Genomic DNA, 24,880 nt, shown 5'->3' with positions numbered 1-24,880 from the left:
CAGCCCTTCAGCCTCATTCGTCCCCCCCGGCTCCGCTTTAAGCACTTTTACAAGGTGAGAAGTGCCAGATCTTGCACAAATGAAAACAGAGCCGGCGTATCAGCTGTAGCTATCAATCATAATCGAATCAATCGTCACCCGCGGCCCCGTGCTATAGCAGCTCGCCAGAGCGCCAAGGGCGGGGGGTTTGGCGGCGAACGGGGCGCGTCCGGGCGTCCCGTTACCGCTGGAAAGATGTGTATATTTAACTTGGGGGTTTTTTTCACGCAAAAAAGTGAACTTTTTATTTAGAAGAAACAGATTGGTGCTTGTAGAATTATGACTTTTTCACACACATTTTGGTGGGTAGAATTCCAACTGCAATCTGAAATTCCAACTTTTTCCCCCCCCAAAAAATACTATTTTTAATGTTTAAAAAAAAATGACTTTAGACGACTACATTTTCAAAATACAGTATACTGTATAAGAATTTTTTACAATTTACAATTCTGGAAACATTCATTTTGTCTGGCAAGAAATTCTCGAAAAAGATTTGGATTTTTTTGTTTCTCTCACAAAATGACTTCTTATCTGGGGGGGAAAAAAAGATATATTATTGCCGTAATCCAATTATTTTCGGCGTGGATCTAACACTCCGTGGCCACATTACAAAGGAGTTCGTACGGGGAAGATGGGGTCAGGGTTTAAACGAGGTTCATGACAGGAAAGTGTGGAGAATTATTGTTGATCTGATCTACTGTCAGTCACACGGTCTTGGTGCCTTCAACGACCCCGGAGTACTTCCGCCAAGCGAGTCCAAGAAACAAAACTCCTTAACGACCAAATAGCGGATTGAAGCCCAAATGGACAAATATTGATGTTGAGGATGCGCCGATGTCATCCAAAGAACAAGGTTCAGATCACGCATGATGACGGCGGGAGTGGACAGCGTCAACAAAACGGAGGACTCGGAGTCGGCGTCTCGGGTTTCCCAGTGCGGCTTTGACACTTGAAAGTCGCAGCGAAGACGCTTTTAGCAGTACAACAACTGCCGCCGCCCTTTACGCTGCATTGTCATCGCCGACGGGACAAGGCCGGCTGGCTGTCAACTCAAACCGCACGCGTCATCTTCGCTAAACGCTGCTATGCCGTGAAACCTTAGACCCTGACTGGAAAAGCATCCTCGCTGGGAAGTAACAATGTACAAATACTTAGCAGCACTTAATACTCAGTAGTTTTCCTATCTGTGCTTCTCTCGTCATGCCGACATGGCCGCAAATGCAAGGAGTCGCTTGTGGCTGCTAATCTGTCGCGCTACAAACCGCCAAGTGGCGGTCATTTCTCGTTCCCCAAAAACTATCGCCATGAAAATGGGAATTGCGTGCGTTCATTTATTATGAAGGGCTGCCGCCGCTTCGCCCGCGGTGATGAGAAATGGTGGCGTTGGCGGGGTGGGGGGGGGGGGGCGCGCGAGTTCATCATCGGGGAGCTCTCGAAAGCGGCGGAGTGGAAAAGGCGGGCCTGAATACGGCATCGGAGGCCAAGTCTCGACGAATTCGATAACGTCATGGCCAAGATTTATTAGGCATCCTGTTTCCCTTCCAAACGTCTGCGTGTCCACTTCGGGTCAACAGTTTTTGTCCATATCAATTTGATTGAGTAGAGGGGGTCCTCGGTTTACTGCGGTTCCGGATTTCGATTTCGAAGTACGAACGGCGCGCAATGAACCAGTTGGTGCTGCACTTACAGTTTTTCCACTCATGGCCTCCAAGTGTTTTTTCAGACAAGTGATGATGCCCTGAATTGGATTTTAAGTTTAAGTTTAAGTATCTGTGCATCCAACAATAACTGCGGCTCCGCGTAGGTCGGCATCGACGGGACTACTTAGACTTGGCCTCAAATTTGGTGGAAATTAGGCTGATGGCGGCTCATCATGAAAGGAGAAACTGAACGCTTTGATTTTTCTTGGACTTCATTTGGGACACTTATTTCAAAATAATCAACAAGAGAAAAGAAGAATATACATTGAAAGGTATTGGAATAGGAATAGCGCAAGAAAAAAAAATTTCTTTGGTTTTTCCTGTTTTTTTTCTTTGTTTCTGTTTTTGGTTTTTTTTTTTTCAAGAAAAAGTTACTTTTGAGGGAAAAAGTCCGAAAATAGCCGTTTTTGGCATGGAAGCAGCCATTTTAGACATTGGGCCATTTCCAGGGGTCCCTCAACGGCGAACTTGTTCGAGCGAGTTTCACGTTGCAACGTGAAATTTGGTAAACATGTCCATCGTGAGTGGACCCGCCAAAAAAAAAAAAGTCTGAAACAACCATGCCGGACAACGCACAGAAATTCTGCCATTTCGGTTCAAAGCGGCCATTTTAGGCAGCCCCTGAGCGAAATGAAATTTCAGCAGCAGACCCACAAAACAGTCTCAAGAAGCCATGCCTAAAAATGTGCCGGTTTGGTTTAAGCGGCCATTTTAAAGAACTCCTGTCGGACATTACAGATGCTAGCACCATTGCGGTGCTTTCAAGGCTCCTGCTGGGAGCAGCCACACAGTTTTCGGGGTTCTTTGCGGTTGACCGTCCTCAAGGAGCACAGTCTCCGTCGCATACCAAGAGAAAGGAGAGCGTGACATGAAAGCCTCATCGCTGACCTTGGCAGACAGCAATAGCGGTCTGGCCTTTACCGATGTGGTCGCTTATTGCGGAGGAAAGTTTACAACAAAAAGTATTGCAGATGTGCGTTTGAAGCCTTTTAACAGGCCGCAGTGTCGCCGAGGAGCATCCTCGCTGACATTTTTACCAAAGCCTCTCATATTGTACTCGCTGAGAAGAGGAAAAAAAAAACAAAAAAAAAAAGGCAGCTTTTTTTTTTGTTCTCGCTTGTCTTCATTCTCATCCGCGTGTCGTGCACCGGCAGACGTTATTGAACTGGAGATGAGGAGTCTGAATCTTGATTCCAGCTAATCCCTTGATTTGGCTGCTCCAGTTGGGGAAAAAAAAAAAGAAGCTGCGAGGATCTCTGCTTTGTGTGCCCAGGTAATTGGACTGACATCACGTAATTGGGTGTCAGGAGAGAAAAGAGCAAGTGGTTGCACTGCAAATTTGCACTTTTTTTTGGTTGGGTTTTTTTTTTTCCATATACAGAGTTGAGGAAGTAGAAGTTTGCTTCTGAATTGTCACTGCGTTTGTGTTGTATGAAGGAGTTATTAGTCGTTATTAGGGCCACACTGAAAAGAAATGCTATCCAAAAAAATAATAATAAACCAGTCATATTTAGAGAATTAAATACATTTTTAGACAAAAAAAAACAACTAAGAAATTCGAAGAAAAAAGTCACCAAAAATGGAGAGAAATCGGAATATTCGGGGAATACAATAGCTTTTCTTGAAAAGAAATCCTTTTTTTTTTTTAATGGTTCCTTCTTTAAGATTGATATTGTATATGCAATTTTTAAAAACCTGGGCCATAGTTACTCCAAAAACAAGTCAAATTTACGAGAAGAACGTGGTATTTTTCCAGATTGAAGTCTTATTTTTTGACACAAAGCTGTAATAGGTTTTCAAAGTGTAAATATTACTTGAATAAAGTCATCATTTTTAGTCTTTATTTTTCAAGAATAGTGTTAATCTTCTGAGAACAAAGTGGTATTTATTTTTTTTTGTGCTAAAAAGTCAGAATCTTATGAGATCAAAGTGCTACTGATAAGAATTAAATCTGTTTTTTTCTAGATAGTCAATTCTGGGAGGAAATAGTCATATTATTTTGCAAAATAAAATGCTAATCTAATCTAATCTAATCTTATGAGAATCAATTTTCACTTTTTTTGGGGGGGGGGTAATATCCAATTGCATTCTTGAATAATATTACTTTTTTCAAAAACATACACCCTTTTTTAAAACAGGAAATAATAGTACAAATTTCTACTAAAAACAATAACTGACTTGTCTTTTTTCTCAATTTTTTTCCCCTCCAAAAAAAAAATATGAAATGTATCTAAAAGAAGGAGTGGGAATCCAAGTGAAGATGGCCCGTTGCCTTTGAGTCTATAAAGTGGATTTTCTCGGCCGTGGCCGTCAACCAGTTACGGACGGACTTGTTTCCTCCTTCAAAGATCCTCGGACGTTGACTGGCATTGGTGGCAAAGCCCCGGTCCCGGTAAAACGGGCCCCCCAGTATTCCAACTGCCCAAGCCGGCCGGGCCTTTTATGAGCATGAGCATGAGTCGAAGGGGGTTCGCCGGTCCACAAGGGCCAAGCCCTGAACATACGAGAGGATCTGCGCTGGTCCAACCTGTGCCCTGCTCAATTTATGTCTCGCCGGCCAGTGGAACACAATCGATCAATCGGCACCTGCAGCGCAACAGAAACGTTTGAGTGCATCCGTCGCAGGAAAATCAGCCTTCGGGTGCCACGATTGCGCTGTCACCAGTGAACCTTTTTAGAATTGATGAGCCGATGGATATTCCGCTGCCTTAAAACATCATTCCACTGCATATGCTGGTACTGAGGTGTGTGGTAGAAACACTGTAAACAATTTGAGACAACAAAAATCAGCCGTAGCGCGCTAGCGGTTACAATTTCAGGTTAAAAATATAAATAAATGCTAACTACCGTTCAGCTCACTCATACATCATTTTATATGCACATTAAACATCTAATAGTATCTTTAAAAAAAATCCCTTACAGAAGCTCTTTTGTCGTTTTTGGCAAAGTTTATCAGTTGCGCACCGCTGCGTCCGTCTGCAATAAATGTCCGTTTGAAACATTGGTTCCCGGTCGGAAATGTTTTTATTTCTTTTTGGTCCCGGCGGAGCTTCGAAGCAGAAATTCTGCGTCGACCTATTTTTCAAGTCGACTTCGCTGACTTATTCCTTTTTTAGTGTGAAGCAACTTTAACTTAGCAACATGAGATTTGGCATAAATGTTTCTCATGAGTGGACACACAAAAAAAAAAAACCCCACGAAACCCCCGCCCAACGAGACGCAGAAAGTCCACCATTTTGGATTTGATTAGGCAGCAGAGCTTGACAACGCACTTTAAAACACAAAAGCGGACATGTCGATCATAACGGGACGCACGAAAAAGTCTCAGTGTCCAATGGCCAAAAATGAACATAAGTCGGCCATTTTGGCTTGTTGCTGAACTCCTTCGTCGCTGCTTGTACGACTTCTTACAATTTTAAAATGTTACTTAAAACAAAGTTTTCTCATTGTGGCAGTGAAGTGGTTCCACTCTCTTTATTCTTCTGGCTCCACCATGCAACAGGCACGTGAAAACTGCCGATGGTTAACGCTACAAAAAAAACTAAACAAATCCCACAGCTTTCATTCCCAATAATTGTGTCAAGATGCAAGCGGAGCGGTCGCCAACAGGTGATTCTCACAAACGTGGAATGCGCACATAATCAAAGTTGCGCACGTGCCATATTGATGACGACTAACACGCTGATATTTCCCGCCAGACATGCAAAATGAAGTCATGCGCGCCACCGGGGACCCGCAACGATGATCCATCACATTAGGCATTATCACTCACGTTATGAAAAGGAGCTTCGGTTTCCACTCCCATGTTGCTTTCCATAACCCTCCGCAATAAACGATTGCATTCCTGTTTCATGATACAAGAAGGTTGGAGATCTTTTGGAGGGCGGGGGTAACCAAAAAATCTTCAGCAATCCTAATTACATCAATCAACAAGCCGGGGGGGTTTTGCAAGTGTTTCCTGTTAGCGGAGCGCCGTTCGTGACAGCGGCGCAATGAATTGAAACATTAGAGAGCAGCGGGAATGCGGCCTTGGCTGCGGCGTTCAGTCCAAAGCGACACGCAAGGCTGCACACACGTCCGGCGGCGGCGGGGTCCAGGTGTCACTTTGTAGTCCAACACGGATACGTGGTTAGCGTCCCTACTCGGCTTCTTGTTTCTTTTTTTTTCCAGTTTTAGAACGGCCAATTAACTCGCCTGTTGCGTTTGTTTATTTTTGTCCAGCAAAATTGGTCACGGCTCAATTTGGCACGCTGAATGTTTAACCATTAGAAATAAAGATCGCGCTAATAGAATCCTTCACTGTTTGGTGTCGCCCATCTGTCTCGTATTCGTCCTTTCTGATTGGAGCTTATTTGGGCCATTCAAAGTCTGAAAATGGCGGCTTCAAACCAAAATGGCCGACTTCCTGTTCGACTTCGCGCAAAGGTCCTGGATATGTTTTTCTCGCGTGCTGTTATGAGAGACACGTCCACCCGATTTGGTGTCGATCGGCGAATTCGCTATCAGGGGCTCGATGTTTGCAACTTTCCAAGAATCCTCGCCACGATCGTCCGACTTTGACGCCACATTCGACGGCCCAAGCAAAAAAGCCTCCCGATTTCTTCTGTCTTGGATACGTGTTTCCGATTGGGATGCATTTGCGTCAATTCCCGAGAAAGATTTTTACCAAAGTACCGAATATTCTTCGAACTTTCACACGTTCCGTACGCCGACCAGACAAATCGCTACGTGTTCCTCTGTCTGTCTGTGACGATTTTAGAGCTTTGAACTTTCGCACATTCTTTCCACTCTTTGCCAATGTATCTGATTTTAGAACTTTCGTATGTAAAGGTCAATAATCCTACAGATTTTGAGTGATAGCTGACAAGACGGCCGCTGTCAAATGGATACACGTTCTTTTTCACATCAACTGGCCACAGTCTAACCAATACAGTACGTGTTCCTTATTGCTGGCACAGTTCTGCCCATGCCACCTTTCATCAATTATTGACTATTTGTCAACACAAGAGAGTTGGTTTTTAAAGTAAATTCAATTTTCTCAGGTTTTTTTTTTTCCCCCCCTCCACACTGCATAGTCCCCAGACTAAACTGCATACATTTTCCAAAAGGCTTAACACAGCATCACACCGACTAAGCACAAATCTCTACGCCGTCACTGGAAATCATAAAAATAAATACATTAAAAAAAAAAAAAAAAAAAAAGGTGACGGGGAAAGGCAGCAAGTAAATATGTATAATATGTACATATTTAATCCTGCTTATCCTGCCGTGTCCTATAATAGTCCGCAATGAGAAGCTCGAGTAAACACAATCAATGCAAGATACTAAAACAACTCCACGCCTTTTATCTCCTTTCCTTCCACTCCTGCCGAAAACCATCCTCGTTGTTCGAATAACGACGCAATATTAGCGGTTAGCAATAGACGGAGCACAGGATTGACTTAAAGGCGTACCCAAAAAAAAGTCAAGAAAGACGTCCCTCTGTCTCCTTCTGTGCTCTCTTACTCCCGGATTACAATCTCTTCATCCATTATTAATGAAGTTAAACTACTAGTGGCATGCTGAATGCGCTGCGCGGGAGATTTGTGGCTAATCCAGCGCAAAACAGCCCCAGTCACATAATGAAGGAGGGGGAGGGGGGCCACAAATGTCAACAGTTTCACACTGGGACTGGATTAGACACCCCCCAGATCACACACACGCACCCCATTGAATGCAGCACGTGCACACACACACACACACACACACACACACACTTTATCACCTTTCCTGCGATGTATGCCAGCAAATGGATTAGTGAATCTGAAGTGCAGATTGGAGTGAAAGGCCGAAGGGTTGTTCAGGTCTGTGTGTGACATTATTCAACACTGCTTATTCATTCAAAAATAATAATAAGAAAAAGGTCCAGTCTATGCTTGATCATATTAATTATTCTGATGGGGACAAGTGGATGCTCAATATACAAGCGTTGCGGTGTCGTGGTGCGTTCAGGCACAGTAACGGCTTTGATTTCTAACTATGGTGCATTCGGGTACAGTCACGCAATGACTTTTACTGTTCGGTTTTGGTCGCAATGTCACAGTTGGGTTTTCGTGGCGTCGGTGTGGAGGGAAGCAGGGAGGCCAGGCAGGAGCGCGGGAATCTCAAAAAGCAGTGTTTCGTTTCCAAAAAGAAATGAACAAAGTCTGAAAATCTAAATTCGAGGTAATAAAGAAACAAAAATCTCACCCCGAAGAAACGTGACAGGACTAAGGAAACATGAGACATGACGACAATGACCCAACATAGACCAAAAGAAAGCAGGAAACTCTGGACAAGACACGAGGAACTGGAAGGAGTGTATTTGTAGACACAAGGGACAGACAGGGCTGACGAGAACAGGTGGAAACCAAAACCTAATGCGCAAGACAAGGCATGAACATTGACATGGGGGCAAACATGACACGACAGGAAAGAAAAACTCAGTCGAATCAGAAAAAGTGGATCAGAACATGCAGTCCCCTGTGGTACATGCTGAACAAAATGGGTCCATGAACTGACCCTTGAGGGACCCCATATATCATTGCCATTTGATCAGATTAAAAATGTCCCATGGTTATGAAATAAGTAGGACCTGAACCATTTTAGGACTGTCGCGTTGAACCCTACCCAAGTTTCCAACCTGTGATGACCTACTGTATCAAACGTCGCACTGGGATCCAATAAGACGAGAGCTGACACCTTTCCCAAGTCAGTGTTCAACCTTATGTGAGTTGCATTCCAATATTGACAAAGTTCTTCTTATTGTCAGTGAAATCCAGGAGAGAATCATTCGGGCTGGATGAAAAGGACTCGAGGGCGAGGGTTGTGATTGCTCAAGTTGCCGATCAGGGGGGTGGTGCACTGCGATATATTTAGGTGCAGTCCGCCGTAGTGTTCGTCTGTGGTGCATTCACGTGCAGTAAAGTGTGGATTTGAGATTGTGGTGCATTTGAGTCATACATTAAGCGACGTTACGATGTAGTGAGTATAAGAGGGAAAAGCTTCATGTCCATAAAATCCACAACTTTGGTGCGATCATTCGGATATTTTCAGAAGTTGAAGTGGCCTTCAGTCAAGATGTCCGCACACATTTTGGTGGCGATTGATTGCAGTTGTGTGCCATTGAGGACGAGGGTCAGAATTATGGTTAGGGTACCTTAAGGTTTCTCTCTATAGTGAGCATACAGAGGAGTCGCCAAAAGGTCTCCAGTGAAATCGATTGATGATTCGCAGATCATCTTGGGAGTTGTTCTGCATTTGTCAGCGCAAATTCCAGCCTTGTGGGTGCTGTGGTGCATTCAGGTGCAGTGCAGCCATGCAGATGAGCGTGAAAGAGTGGAACTAATCACAATGCCCGACACGAGCCTCGCATCCTAATTTGGGTTTAGGCGTGTGACATCCCGCCCGCCAGCTTCTCGCTGTCACCGGACCCCCTGCAGTTCTGGAGCACGACCCCGATTTGTCATACATTTGTTATGATGATCGCGAATGTACAGTGGTTTCATTCATTCCGTGACCATGCTGTTATCTCAAAACACGACGCTGAGCTGGAGTTTTTGGTTTTTTTTTTATATATTATTTGGGGGGCTTTTGGGGGGATATTTGACTTGACCGTTGTGCCCATGACGATTTCTAACCCGTGTTGAAACTTCCCTTGCTTATTTTATCGACTAGAGCAAGAATCCTAATGATTTTGGAAGTCGTTGGAAACACAATTGCTGCAGTAGGAACGGTCCGGCCGACATTTGACACAAAAATGGCGGCATCCAATCGGGACGTCCGAGCCAAAACAAACATTAGCGGCCGACAGCATCGGCACGCCTTCCGCTTTGAAGCGGCTAATCTCAAGACGTGTTTGGATTAGCGCTCTCGAGGCGCAACACATCTGGATAGGATGTCGAGCGCAGCCGAGCTGCTCAACGCAGACCTCCACCAAGGTAGAGGTCCATCCATATGGTGCCGCTTCCTGCTTGATGAAAGATGACTTAGGATCCAACCGTTTTCTTACAAAATATGATTTTTGTAACACGTTAGTTCACTGAATTCATTTAAATATATAAAAAACAAAAATAATTTACAAGCATCCATTGTTCAAGGAACCAAAGGAACCAAATTCCACATTCCTTAATTCTGAAGTTGTTATTGTTACAAATTGAATGCGTCCGATTGGCCTCTCACGTCTTTTTCACGCACAAAGTCCATTCCCGCCTGGTGACCTTTCGGTCCGACCTCAGGTCCACCGACAGGAGCGTTAGCACGTTAGCTGTCGTGTTTTACATCTTATCGACAGCCGCCCCGAGGCACCGTCGTCATTTTATCACACCGATTTCATTCTTGGCCGCGTCGCCCTTGGGCTGGTTAGTGGCGGCTCGCAATTGATTTTTTTTTGTTGTTGTTTTTTTTTCCCCCCTGCCCATAATTGATCAGACGCCTGCCCGGGCAATTTACCGGCCTCGCTCGCACCTGTGATTAAGGCCGAGGACACGTGTGTTTACGCACGCGCCGGCCAGTGAGGCCTAACGAATGGCGTAGCGGCTCGCAGGGAGGTGTTTCATTGAATGTTTGTGTCTTGAGTGAGATGTCGTGACAGCGGTTGTTAACATAAACACTCGAACCGGAGTGGAATTTTAAGGCACCCCTCGTGCAATCTGTTTTTCACACATAGCGCCACCTTGCACAATAGAAATAAACAGAATAACCCAGAACAAAAATGTCAGGTTTGCAAACCGCTGTAATGACTAACAGATTCCTGTAGATGGCGGCATTGCGCCACTTCGGATTTGAGATCAGAACAGCTTTTGAGTAGAAGACAAAGATTAGGGAGTGAATCTCGGCTCGTCGATTGTGAAGGGGAGAAAAAATTTAGGCACCTCTGACTTGAACAGAGTATGTGTAAGTATGATATAAACAGGGCATTTGTAGTTCTACGTTACTTTTAAAAATCAAGTAACCAGTAGAGTAACAAAGTGGCTTTGAGAATCAATGAATCACTAAGTTAACTAAGTTACTCTTTCATGGTAACTGTGGCAACACCGGTCTTGAGAGATCAGTCAAATGTTTTTTGTTTTTTTTTTGTTTGTTTTTTAAATGGCGGGAAAATGGCTGGTGAATGACAAGCGCCACTTTGCACAATGGAAATAAAGTGAGTGACGAGAAATAATCCAGAGTAAAAATGTATGTGTCGTGACAGCGGTTGTTCACTAAACACCGGTGTAACTTCAAGGCATCCTCCGCTAATATGGCGCCCGCTAAAGCCACGATGACATCGGCTGAGCGTTTTCCCAGGAGATAAATCGCAGAAGGCCGGCTCCCCCGCTCGCCCCCCAATCCCCGCCGCTCGGGTGCCGCGACAGAGAGGCGATATGAGCCCTAAAGCCGCTCAACGAGCTGGAGGGCTATCAGAGAGAACCCCCTTTTAATTTGCTTAATTTACAGGCGGCGGCGGCGGCGGCGGCGGCCCTGTTGATAACCTTGCCGGAGCGATACTTGACAAATGGATTGGAAGGCACGCATGATGCTCGGAGAACTTCAATTACAATTAACTCACTAATTATGTACAGTGAGAAGGAAAATGTTGGTTTTGCCAATATATTTTATTTGATCATTCGATCAAGAAAACAATCATCCGCATTTTTATTATTGAGATAAGTGAATTCAATATGGATGTCTAAATATACAAATATTACCGGACTATCATGTAAACGCTCGGCGAGCCAGATTAAAGAACCGAGTGGGCCATTTGTGGCCCACGCACCATACTTTGCCTCCCCCTGCTCGAAACTACACGACGCATCAGCTGATTTGGGTCACACGCAACCACTTGGGTTCGTCACATGTGGTTCGAGGCCAGACCCAAAAACTAAATGAATTGTGCAGGAGGACGGCGACGATTCCCGGCGCGGTGGCGTCAAACAATCGATTATTGCATTGAAAGCAGAACAAGCGGCACGACACTATGCGGACACGCAAACCTCACAAACCTGCAGCAAGGTGAGTGAGTCATAGCCGAAGACAATATGGAGTCTTTGTCGCCAACTCGCACGAGACCACGAGACCGCCACCTTGCACAATAGAAATGCACGGAATAACTTCATTCATATAATTCTGTCGGAAAAGTCCACGGTATGCCGGGTCGCGCGTGTCACGGAATTCATCTTATTGCTCCTCTTGCCGCTTATTCACGCAAACACAATAGAAATAAACCAAACGACAAGACAGTAAAGAGAAGAAACCCACAACACGCGCACCTGTGTACCATGTAGATGTCGCCATTAACGCAATAGCGCCTCTCGCCGGTTTTCACGATAACCAACACCTTGCACAATAGAAATAAACTGAAGGACTAGAAATAACGCAAAACAAAACAAAGCAAAAAAGGCCTCCTCAAATGAACTATCATATGATTAACGTAACCACAGCGCTCGCCCCTTTGATGACCTTGCTCAGCTTGCCCAATAGAAATAAACTGAACCGCTATAACTCATTCAGTCAAAAAAGGGGCCTGTTACTGTATTAGAGCAGGGAAATGTGCTCATAACCACCACCGGTTTGCACAGTAGAAATGAACAGAACACCTAGAAATAATCCTCAGCCGGGAGAAAAGCTCACGCAAGGGTTGCAATTTAGGCGTCGTACTCAACAAGACCGCTCCTCTCATCCGTCGTTCGTGCCGACCAAAACCTCGCACAATAGAAATCAAGTCTGCCGCGTCATCTTCCCGCTGCTCGGTCCCGTAGCGCCACCGACAGCCGAGACACACCAAAGCCTGCTCTTAAAAGTCGACGCCTCCAAAGGGCCCGCCCGGGCTTTCGTTAAGAGTCGGGAGAGGTCGGCGGCGAGGAGCGGGTCACCCCGGCCCCTTTCTCACGTCGGCGGCGCTTTCAAGTGTCCTTCGCCGTCGCTGCGGATGACGGACGGACGATCGATAAGGCGCTTGAAATGAAAAGCGAGGGTTTTTTGTTTTTTTTCCCTCCTCTCCTTTCTCCTGCCGCAGCCCCCGAGGCCAAAGATTTGCCAACCGCCGCCGCTGTCGGGCCTCCTCTCGACTCGGGGGCAAAGCTTTGCACCTTTGTTTGCGTGAGAACCGCCAGACTCTCGACAGATAGCCTCCGACGTGCGCCGTCTTCACCGGCAAGGGGAACAGCACCGGCTCTCGGTGTGTGCGCGCTCATGAAAAAGCAAAACATGCATGTCGGATCCGGACTATAGTTAGAGCGACTGAAATTTCAAAGCCTATTTATTCTTCCTATATGCCTATTTTAGTTTGAGTATTTTGGATTTCGTCTAATTCCAAGTTGCATGGTCTTTTTTGTTGGTTTTGTTTTGTTTGTTTGGAAGATATTTAGTGCATTTCTGCGCCAATTGTCCCGCATTTATTACAACAGAAGGCGGCGACCCTTATGGAAGAATTTGTTTGCTTTCAAAACAACATACAAATACCATGCGTGCATTTGTGCACGCATGCACAGGTTGTGGGTGTTAATTACCGCATTAATAGGGAGTATGACTAAAAATGTTAAAAGGGGATTATACAAGGCGGGGTTGGAGGGGGGGGGGGGGGGGGGGGGGCGTGTTTTGGACAAGGTAGGGGGTGGACGTCCTGTCTGCTGCACGGATCACTTGACATACGAATATAGGAGAAGTGCGTATGTAGTGATAACTGATTCCACATGTAAATATGAGTGTTTGGGGGTGGGGGGCTGTGGGGGGGGGGGGGGGTGTTTAATTTAATTGCAGATCGCTGATTTCGTCGTTATCGAGGCTCTCGTTGTGCCGCCCCTGTCACAGCAGCGTGCGCGTGCACAAACACACCCCTTTTCCAGGCGCGCGCGCACGCAAAGAGAGAATGGGGGGTGGGGGGGGGGGCGGCGGGGGTGGAAGCCGGAGCGTCTTTCAGAGCGGAAAAAAAGTTGAGGCGTGCAGAAGAGCAGAAGAAGAGCAGCGGAAAGAGCGCGCGTGGACTTGCTCGTGGCACTTGTTGTTCTTTTTGGTTTTCTTTTCTTTTTTGTTTTTGGATGAAGTTGACACTTTTATTTGCTTTATTTGGGGGATTGAAAAAAGAGAGAGAGAGCGAAATCGTGGGAGGCAAGGCAACCGGGACGTTCACGTTGCGCACGTGTGTGTGTTTTGCACGGTGGAATTTATCTCATCACGCACATAACGAGAGACGTCCACGCGTGGTAAGGCAATATGTTGATTTGGAGGATTTTGCTGTTATTTACATGAAAGTGCATATGGGTTTTTTTTTTTATGGTGTCAATTGCACGTGCGATTAAAAAAAAAAACGAGCACGTAATGACGTCACGAGGGGGCTCAGTTTGCCTTCAAAACGGAAAATAATGATCATTTGTGTGTTCGTGGTGGAAAATGTTTTTATTAGAACAGTCAAAAGAAAGTGAACAGGGTTTTTAAAATGTGGCAATTCCACGCGTAGGTTTTAAAAAAAAAAAAAAAGCATTAATAATGATTTAAGGAGAGGGCAAAGTTTGCCTTAAATGATGATAATAATCGCGATGTGTCGTTAGAATGGAATGCAAAATGCATTCAAATATGAATAAAAACAGTTAGATGACATGTTTCTGTGTTGTGCGGTAGAATCAAAACCACATCAATGACGTCACGAGACGCGTAACTGTTTGCGTGTTGCGCACAAATCCATGTTTTAAAAGTGAATTAAATCCAAGTGAATATGGTTTCAGTGAAAGCTGAAAGTTTGGATTAATTGATGGTAGTAATGATGGAAAATACTCAAACAAAATTAAATAGAAAGCGAGTTCATCGAAAAGGAAATGTGTGGTTTTGGTTTTTTTTTTTTACATTATTCATTTAACAAATGAAATATACATTACCTGAAACTAGGGCAAAGTTGGTCGAAGATGATGCTCATATTAATATTTACCATGATGGAAAATGCCTAAAAATTTAAATTAAAAAGCTTTTTTTTTAAAAAAAAAAAAAAAACAATAAGAAATAGCAATTAAATATTTCAACATCAACGTGAGGAATTATGATTTTTTTTTCATTGAATTTCCTTCATGCGAACGTGTACATCGGTTGCACGTGATTAAAAATGAGTTCAACCGACGCAGATTGTTTCATTATTTTCCAGGCGAATCGTGTGCAACCGATGTACACGAGCAAAATATGCTATCATTTAGAACAAAACATATTGAATAACCCAAATTATTCAACAAAGAATGTTTTTAAAAAAAAAAAAAAAAACATCCATGGTGCGTTCAAGGGTCGCATTTCTGTCAGCACGTCTAACCCTAACCCCCCATTAATCACCACACGTCCAAATATAAACGACAGGTGAATTAATATTTATCATCATTATGCAAATTATTACGTGTTCAATCTCACTCAGTGAATATTATTGCCGCTATGATATGGAATAGCGCAATTATTCATATTTGTTTACGCATTAACGTGGTCGTTTGTTCGGTTATTCTAACATATATTCATATTCATATTCATTACTGTGGGCGATGTTATTTCCGAGTGGAGTTTGGCACCTTAATCACACCAAAAAAATAATAATAATAATTATAAAAAAATTTAAAAAACACACAAATGGTGAAAATAAGAAGTCACACTGTAACCTCGCTCCTGTAAAAAGTTATGTTCCGTTTTGATTCGCATCTCGGAGGCGACTAACAAAAAAACAGCAGGACGAGGAGAAAATGGCGGCGGCCGCTGACATGCAAATGTGCATTATCATAAGCAAACATTTCGAATAAAAGCCCATCTGCGTCGAATTTTGTAACGCGCTCACACGCCAACAATGAGGGACATCTCAATCGAGATTTTGCATCCGCCACATTTGAAGCGGGGGGGGGGGGGGGGGGGGGGGGGGGGGGCGTCACGTGCACGCGCAACATACTGTACACGGGACGAAATCACAAATCAACCAAAAAAAAAAAAAAAGGTGAAAAACGTCACGCCAACGAAAATGTGGATTTTCTTTAATTTATTTATTTATTTTTGCCAGCATTATGCTTTTTATATGAATTCCTGAAAATGAAAAATGACAAAATGGCATGTCATTCAACTAAATGTTCAACATCTGCATTAAAATTATTACTAAAAAAAAAAACTAAATAAAATCCTTTTTTTTTTCCAATTTATGTTGCCTATATTCGTCATATTTTTGGTACGTTGTTTACCTGCATTAATGTTCGATTTTCTTCGGCATGTTTCCCCTGCACAGGAGAGGTTTTCCTTCGCCATCATGGAGTCCCACTGCCGCAAACTGGCCACCACCTGCGTACAAATTGGTAAATTACGAATGCACACGTCAAGCAACACAGTGTAATTGGGTCTTTTTTCTATTCTTTAAAGGCTTTGTGTCATTTCCTGGGATGCGCCGTTATCTTAGACCTGTGTTTTAAATACCATGTTCACTCCAAAAGCCAACAAATATAATTAAAATTAAACATTTAAAAAATAAAAATAAAATAAAAATCTAATTTTCCAGCAAGTCAGTTTTTCAACATTTTCTCACATTGCCATACAATTTTAAAAAAATATTATTATTATTATTATTATTTTTAGAAAAGCATAGGGTGTAAAATATTGTGCAGTGATGCCGTGGAATTTCACGGGTGATTTTACACGAAGGGGAAGGAAAAAAAAAAAAAAAAAAAAAAAAAAACTTACCTGCCCTTCTCACACATTGGCTGTTCGTTGTCCTGTAGCGACACGTGGTGGATGATTCTGGAACTGCAGCAGCTCGGGCGGGCGACCACATTAAGAGACTTTAGAAAATGCAATAAAGATCGTCTATTTCAATACCACAATCACTCGCTTTGAATCGTAAAAGGAGACAAAACAATTTTCTACGAACAATACAGGTGGGTGGGAAATCACACAATGCTCGACATTCCAAATAATAATTTCGACTCTTTCTTGTGAACGAACGTGTAACTTTTCTGCATTTTGACCCGAGACGAGCATATTGTTAAGGACGATTGATTGGGACTAATAGAACGTGACAAGCAGTGTGCGCGCATCCAAAACAGCGCGTGTAATGTATGCGGCTCTCGATGCGCTCGCCACTCTGGGGAGAAGAAAAAAAAAAAAAAAAGGTCTCATGAAAGCCATTCGTGAGCACGAATACGCTAATGGAGGAATGTGATGTGTCCGTAATCTCACCTAAAAAGCCCCCCCCCCATACTTTCCGCTATATTGACTGAATTGTTAATTAATGGCCCTTGTGTGACGGAGGATGAGGGGGCGTCCTGCACGGATGAAGACATGATCCACTTCAGACGTGAAAATAAGACAGAAAAAGACGAATAGTACTATTTGGACGATTTATGGTAGCGTCGTTTTAACGTGCATCCTAATTGGATGCGGTCGTCGGGACGAGGCTGCACGTAATTGGAACGGAGATGGACTCAATGGTCAATGAAAATATAATTTACATGGACTAAAACATGCACACACAATCACACACACAAAAAAAAACCAATTATATGAATTCAAATTCATATTTCGGGCTTGGGGTTTGCCGAATTATTTTGTCACTAGCTACAGTATGGGTTCCGTCGTGACCGCATGTGAAACAATCGCCTCATTATATTCTTACATACAGTAAATTCGGGATCATTTTGAAATCAGAAGTCAAGAAAATGATCAACTAATGTTTCATTCAGTTTAAGAAGAGGTTCAGTTAAAAAAAAAAAAAAAAAAAAGTGGACAATTTGCAACTTTGCTACAGATTTAAGGAAGAAACATGATTTGCACGTGATTTGCTGTTACGGACCGGATTTGGGCCCCACGCCTTGAGTTTGACACCGTCTGTAGTTTACACACGAGTTTGCTCCACACTGCAGAAATTCATAGGCGAAACGACTATTTTCGATTAACTATTGCTAAACACCGAAAGTTGCGAAGCCACATGAGTAAAACCTGGTCTAAAATGTTCCCTACACCGAGTAAGGTCAATCGGCGGTCCCGAGGCTGGGTTCGGCTCCATTTCCTGCCCGATTCGCACCCCGAACCCGGGTGTGCCTCTCCAGCAACGACTGCAACCACCTCCTTTTATTTCCGCGTGTTCTGAGAGGGGAGAATCACGTCTGCGGTGCCACGGCCGAGTCAGCCTCCCCCCCGGACGAGCGTGAGGCGGGTTCTGCTTCCGCCGAACTCGCTTTGGACCTCTCGGAATTCTTCCAAAGCGGTTCTTGCTCGTGTATTGTGGCGCGGATGCACTTTTAGACGGGGGCAAATTGGATTTTGGCTCTTTTTTCAAGCGAGTCCGGCTCCTGAGAGAGTCACTCTGCTAACTTGTTATTTCTTTTTAAATATATTTGATTTGTTTCATTATTATTATTATTATTATTTTGGGGGTTTGTTTTGGTCTTGGGCCCCATTTTCTTCCCTCGCACACGCGCGCGCGCCTGTCAAAGCAGCGAGTGGGCGGGGCTACAGGCTGTGACGTCAGGAGGGGGGCAGAACAAGGAGGAGAGAGGCATCGAGAGAGAGGGAGGGTTTGCGTGCGCGCGCCTGGCTTGTGCGCGCGCGGCCCCGGCTCCAATATCACCTACCTGTTCTTGTCACTCCGCTAGTCAGCCGCCGCCCGCCGCCGCCGACGTTAGGATGGCAGCGCCGCACGGTGGCCCGCTCTGAAAAGCAACCCGGGATCCGAGCACTTTTTCCGGGGGGTTGAGGGGGGGGGGGCTTCAAAACAAAACAAAACAAAAAAAAAAAGGGGGAGACTATCTCGACAGCCACTCGGACTTATAAGACTGCTTTTTTATTATTATTATTTTTTTTATTATTATTATTATTATTATTTGGTCGGTTTTCGGGGAGCGACCGATGAACTCTATGAGGGAGCCTTTAAATCTCGACCGCCACCCGCACCACACGTTTACCGGGACTAAACTCGCTTCCGCCATGGCGTCCGGTTTGCAGCCGCTGGTGCGAGCCGCCGCGGACTCCGGCAAGCACCGAATGGACGCGCACGCGGTGTCGGACACTTCCAGTCCGGAAACCGGCGGTAAGAGGCAGATCAAATCAGGCATACGAGAGGGGGGGGGTGGGGGGGGAAGAACACAAGAAAAAGGAGTTAGTAACGAGCGAGTTTGACGTATGCAAATGAGGGAGGATTCGTCGTTGGCTATTATGCAAATTCAAACATTTTTGTGTGCGCGTGTGTTTTTTTTTGTTGGTTTGTTTGTTTGTACAGAGAAAGAGAAGAGCCAGAGCAAGAACGACGACTCGTCGGACGACCCGTCTAAGAAGAAGAGACAGCGGCGTCAGCGGACTCACTTCACCAGCCAGCAGCTGCAGGAGCTGGAGGCCACCTTCCAGCGCAACCGCTACCCGGACATGAGCACCCGCGAGGAGATCGCCGTGTGGACCAACCTCACCGAGGCCAGGGTTCGGGTCAGTGCAGCCTTTGCAAACCAAATGGCAATTGCATGTGCAAACAAATCACGGAGGATTCTCCATTAAGTAGAATAAGCATTTTTTGTTTGTTTTAATCGACAATTACATGTGCAAAAAAAAATAAATCAAAACAAATCACAGACTTCATTAAGTAGAATAAGCATTTTTTGTTTGTTTTAATCGACAATTACATGTGCAAAAAAAATAAATCAAAACAAATCACAGACTTCATTAAGTAGAATAAGCATTTCAAAAAGACAGTATTCTTCATTAAGTAGAATAGTCTTTTTTTTTTTTTAAATGACAATATGTGCAAAAAAAATCACAGAGGATTCTTCATTAAGTAGAATAATATTTTTTTTTTTAAAAGACAGTATTCTTCATTAAGTAGAATAGTCTTTTATTAAATGACAATTACATATGCAAAAAAAAGAGACAGTATTCTTAAGTAGAATAATCATTTAAAAATGACAATTACATGTGCAGAATTAAAAAAAAAAAAAAGTGTTCTTTATGAAGTAGAATATGAAAATAATGCAAAATGTCATGTTTTTATGGCTGCGTTGTTAAACAAATGGTTATTATTAATATGAAAATAGCACAGTTAGACTTTTTGTTATGGGTGTATTACAAACGTAGTTGCACGTATAAAAAGAATCCATTTTTCAGTATATATTAAGAGTAAAATGTGGACATAATCCCCCCCCCCCCCCCCCACCCAAATTTGCTCTTTCAGATCAAAGCGCGCGATGAAGCGTACAACGACATTTCCAAAATGATGCCAAATGCGATATTCTTTTCTATGATCTCTACTATTGACCTTCTATATATATATATATATATATATATATACGTGCAGATATTGCCCTGCAAAACAATGAGTCCTCCCGTGTGTAAATTGGAGCGCAAACGTTGGTTTTGTTAATCATCGGCGTTAGTGTAATAAAAACGTGTCCTCCGCACAGATGATCTGAAAAACAAATATGCACTCACACTTGTTTAAACACACCGGCGCTGCCCCGAGCCCCAGTCAATCACAGCTTAAAATGATATTTCATGTAATTACACACCCCCTACGCGGGAAGATAAATAGTTTTTTTTTTTTTTTTTTTTTTGGGGGGGGGGGGGTAGGATGAGGGGGGGTATAACCCCCAAATAGTTCTTTTTATTAGGTCCAATTAGAGGTGAGCGTGTGACAGGAGTGACAGATACCACGCGTGTGGCGTGAAAGAGGTGCAAAGCTGCTCATTTTGGGACACTGTCGCGAGATTTGGTGGGGGCCGTGGAGTGTGTGTGTGTGTGGGGGCTGGTTGGGGGGCGGGGGGGGGGGCAGTCAGTGTGGAATACACACGAGTCACGGAAGAGTGTGTGCGTGTGGATCGTATTCCGATAAGACGGCAGACAGGAGAGGAATAGCACATGCACATGCTTGAGATGGTTCTATTTGGTACCCTTATATTAAAAAGAACAAAAAATTATAATAAAACTACATGAATCACTCCAAATATAAGCTTTTGTTTGCGTTAAAATGTGCAAAACATAACACAATAAAGATGGGATAGGTGGACATTATTCAATTAAAGATTGCAGTAAAGATTGGAACATGGAAATTAAATACAAAATGCAGTACATTGTTTTTATTATTATGATTATTATTAAAAGCAAGCGTTTTAAGAGGAGCATGCTCAAAAAAGTAGGTTTAAATCATATATAACCTATGAATGAGTTTTGCATGGGGGCATCATTTTTTGTTATGCTGTTTAAAATTCATAACTGGCGAATTATTCAGTTGCTGAACTTGGGACGTTTGCAAATTTGAATATATTAATCATGCTGCGAACGTGTTTGGGGACATGATTAATAATGGCACATTTAAATCAATAAGTAGTTGAGTGTTTTGGTCAATTACAAAAAAAGAAAAAGAAAAAGAAACGCATTGAGAATTAGTTCACAAGTGTGTAAATAAATCTGAATCATGCCATTATGCCGCGCATAAATGTGTTTTTCTTTTGCATATTTGCAGACTCTGATTGTCATAACTAACATTTGTCAAGTTATTTTGAGGCTAAGCAGTTTTTCCTGTTAAATGTCCTTAAATTGAAACATTTTGGAAGTTGGGACATGCACACGCTTTTAAATATGAATCATGCCACTTAGAAATGTGATTCGACACATTGTTCAAATTTGCATTTTTTTTTTTTTTACATTTCAAAATGGCGTGTTTTTGAAAAATATTATTAGCACAACATAATAAAAAAACACAACCAAGTCAAGTTATTTGTGTGTGTGTGTGTGTGTGTGTGTGTTTTTTTTTTTTTACGAGGCTACTGTAATTAAATACGAATAATGAAGTATATTAGTTGTAACTTACAAAATTGGATGTGCACGTACTCCAAGCAGTCCGAACTGATCAATAGCTATTAATATCTTAAAACCATGACGACATTAAACGTGTGAAGTAACTTTTCTTGTGTGTGTATACGTGCTAAATATGAGGGCCACAATCATAGCAATAATATAGATTTTTTATTTTTTTAAATGAAATAATTGCGCACTTGCCTGTTCGTAGTAAAATGATGTGATTGGTCATCGTTGCACTCCAATTGTGAAAATAAGGAGTTCACTTCGAAATGTCCTTATTATTATTACATGGTTTTTTTTTAAATCAAGAGAAGTCCAATTCAACTCATCAGAAATGCAGTCAATGTGGTGTTAACGACTCCAACATTTCCAAAAATGTATGATCCAGATCTTGAGACAATAATAAAACCAATAACCTCCTGTACGTGCAAGTGTGTTGCCCAAAAAAAAAAAATACAAAACAGGAGGATCTTGAAGTTATTCCAATAGTCAACAAAGTTTGGGCCACTGTTGACTTCTTAAATGAACCAGTGCTGGGTTTTTTTGTTTTGTTTTTCTTTGGAAGTAACCTTGTAAGACGGGACAAAGGTGCCGAGCTGTTAGTTTAGTGCGCGAACGTTCGAAGCCGTTTGATGTGCAAGAATAATAACGCGGCGTGGGTTTTCCTCTCCCACCGTCAGGTGTGGTTCAAGAACCGTCGCGCCAAGTGGAGGAAACGCGAGCGCAACCAGCAGGCCGAGCTGTGCAAGAACGGCTTCGGCCCGCAGTTCAACGGACTCATGCAGCCCTACGACGACATGTACCCGGGCTACACGTACAACAACTGGGCCGCCAAGGGCCTGACGTCGGCCTCGCTGTCCACCAAGAGCTTCCCCTTCTTCAACTCCATGAACGTCAACCCGCTGTCGTCGCAGGCCATGTTCTCGCCGCCCAACTCCATCTCGTCCATGACGTCCGGCATGGTGCCGTCGGCCGTGGCCGGCTCCAGCCTCAACGGCCTCAACAACCTGAACAACCTCAGCGGGCCGTCGCTCAACTCGGCCGTGGCGGCGCAGGCTTGCCCCTACGCGCCGCCCACGCCGCCCTACGTGTACCGGGACACTTGCAACTCCAGCCTGGCCAGCCTGAGACTCAAAGCCAAGCAGCACTCCAGCTTCGGCTACGCCGGCGTGCAGAGCCCCGCCGCGAACCTCAGCGCTTGCCAGTACGCCGTGGACAGGCCGGTGTGAGACGGACAGGCCGGTGTGAGACGGGCGCCCGCCCCGCCCCGCCCCGACGCCCACGCCCACCCGCCGCAGATTACACTAAAAAAAAAAAAAAAAAAAAAAAACACACACACACACACACAGCACCACTTTGGGAAGGGGATGTACAGAAATGCAAAAAAAAAAAAAAGAAGAAAAACCATGGTGGTCATTTTGCATCCAGAGGAACAACAGACTACTATTACTATTATTCTATTCTTTTTTTTTTCTTCCAAAAAGGGCACTAAAATCTGAACCACTGAATTCTTTTTCCTTACGTTTTATTCCCCTATTTGTTGTCTAAAAAAAGTTGAGTGAGTGCGTGTATGTATATATATATATATATATATATATATATATATATATATATATATATATATATATCCAAACTTCTCCAAAGCTATGGGGTTCAATTTATTAACGCATGCGTGGTGGGGAATAAATATTAAGGAATCATGCAAACACGAGTTTAAAAAAAAAAAAAAAAAAAAAAAGGGAATGTAAATATTAAAACGCACCGCAGTGGTGTGTTTCTAACATAATATAAAATTATGACTATTATTATTATTAATGTCTGTGTGAATATCGATTTTAGACTAGCGGAATCCTAGAGGAAGAAGAAAACTCATTAAAATGTTCCTGTAACTATTTGGTACGGATTTTTCCCCACCCCCCCTAAAAAAAAATGTGTTTTATTTAATGGAAGTAAATATATTGTTCAAAGCCACCCTCGCTTGTTATTGAATCATCTTTTGCTCTGTTTGCGGTGCATAGCGTGGCACTGCCCCCCACCCACCTCCCACCCCTACTGCGCCAATACACATCACGCGGGAGGCAGATTAAGATGCTGAATACGTCTGTCTGCCCACGGAATCAACAAACAGGAGGCCGGGACCACAACTGTCGAGGGGAAGAGGGGACGGGGGGGTGGGTGGGGGGGGTCTCGAGTGGGTAATCACGCAAAATGTATACCGTATACACACTCATGAAAAGCTATTTGAGGTCACATTTGCAGGCATGCATTGCTGCATAGCACACAAAAAAAATGGATGATTCACTAAAATATCCAAACGTGGAGGTTTCGACCGGGAGTATCCGACAGATTAGGCCGGGGAGGAGAGGCCTTCGCTCGGCTACAGACAGCGGCACGCCCGGTGACAGAGAAACGCATTGATGATATTTTTTTAAAAATAAGGTCTAATATTTAGTTTCATTGAAAAAACTAGTACGTAATAAGGGGGAAAATGTAGTTATTTTAAAAGTGCACTTTTTCACGCATGCGGATATTTAGCAAACATTTCAAAACATGGAGGTTTCAGCGGGAGTATCCGTCTGAGCAAACCGGAGAGGAGACACCTTCATTCGGCTACATGTGTCTGCATGTCACGGTGAGGGAGGACCAGCGGAGGACGAGCTACTGACCTTTTTTTTTTTTTTTTTTTTTGTCTCTCTCACTCTATTTTTCTTGTAATATTACCTTTTAATTAAAATAAGCACACGTATTCTGCATAACATGAGGAAACGTTGAGAATCGTGAGTGATGTTGCATGTTCTGCATTTTAATAACATAAAAATATACAAACTTGGGGTAAAAGTGCACATTACAAGGATGCATGGTTGCATAACTTAAAAAAAGAAAAATTCACAAACGTGTCAAAACATGGAAGTTTCGCCGGGGTGTACCCGCCTGAGCAAGCCGGAAAGGAGACGCTTGGACCGGCTACATGTAGGTAAGGGCGAGGTAGCACCGCGAGGAGAATGAGTTTAGTTATGGATTGGATTTTGTTCTTTATTTCTTTAGTTGTTCTTGTTCGTTGCTTGACGACTTCAATGCACCTTCTAATATTTCATTTTGATGAAAATAAGCACACATTCTACATGAAAAGGAGAAAAAGTAATCCTGCATATTCTGCATTGTATTCACATTAAATTATACACATCATTCAAAGGTGTGGGGTTGGCCAAAGTGCACATTCGCATCCGTAACTCAAAATTGAATGAGTCACCAGAGTGCCCAAACACGGATGTTTCGCCAGGAAGCAAGCCGGGTAAGAGACGCATCCACCCGGCTGGATTCTGCTGCACGCCCCGGTGAGGAAGCACCACGCGGATGATGAGCCA

At 43.5% G+C, this 24,880-nt stretch overlaps 1 protein-coding gene and 1 long non-coding RNA gene across 4 annotated transcripts in view; one reads left to right on the top strand and one right to left on the bottom strand.

Moving 5' to 3' along the window:
* Positions 1 to 3,416: 3,416 nt before the first annotated feature.
* The window catches only part of LOC133485053 (uncharacterized), a 31,551-nt gene continuing 10,087 nt past the window's right edge, over positions 3,417 to 24,880 (bottom strand). Inside the window, exons 3-6 of the long non-coding RNA XR_009790582.1 lie at positions 16,419 to 16,516; positions 15,926 to 16,022; positions 4,410 to 4,499; positions 3,417 to 4,325 (exon numbers count right to left, since the gene is read on the bottom strand). This is a non-coding gene — a long non-coding RNA (uncharacterized LOC133485053). The remainder of the gene's footprint in view (positions 4,326 to 4,409; positions 4,500 to 15,925; positions 16,023 to 16,418; positions 16,517 to 24,880) is intronic.
* Positions 12,601 to 23,486, top strand: pitx2 (paired-like homeodomain 2). Of its 3 annotated transcripts, none has more exons than XM_061788385.1 (4): positions 12,601 to 12,915; positions 15,970 to 16,036; positions 18,952 to 19,151; positions 22,196 to 23,486. In XM_061788385.1, exons 2-4 carry the CDS (start codon positions 15,991 to 15,993, stop codon positions 22,742 to 22,744), a joined length of 795 nt encoding a protein of 264 aa, XP_061644369.1. In that variant the 5' UTR covers positions 12,601 to 12,915; positions 15,970 to 15,990; the 3' UTR covers positions 22,745 to 23,486. The 3 variants fall into 3 exon arrangements, with proteins under 3 accessions (XP_061644369.1, XP_061644367.1, XP_061644368.1); XM_061788383.1 differs by lacking the exon at positions 12,601 to 12,915 and adding an exon at positions 13,638 to 13,939; XM_061788384.1 differs by lacking the exons at positions 12,601 to 12,915; positions 15,970 to 16,036 and adding an exon at positions 18,443 to 18,762.

Source organism: Phyllopteryx taeniolatus, chromosome 10 (genome assembly GCF_024500385.1).
Source record: "Phyllopteryx taeniolatus isolate TA_2022b chromosome 10, UOR_Ptae_1.2, whole genome shotgun sequence".
Taxonomy (NCBI): Eukaryota; Metazoa; Chordata; class Actinopteri; order Syngnathiformes; family Syngnathidae; genus Phyllopteryx; species Phyllopteryx taeniolatus.
Note: the sequence above shows the minus strand (reverse complement) of the source record. Positions and strands in the feature narration are given on the sequence as shown.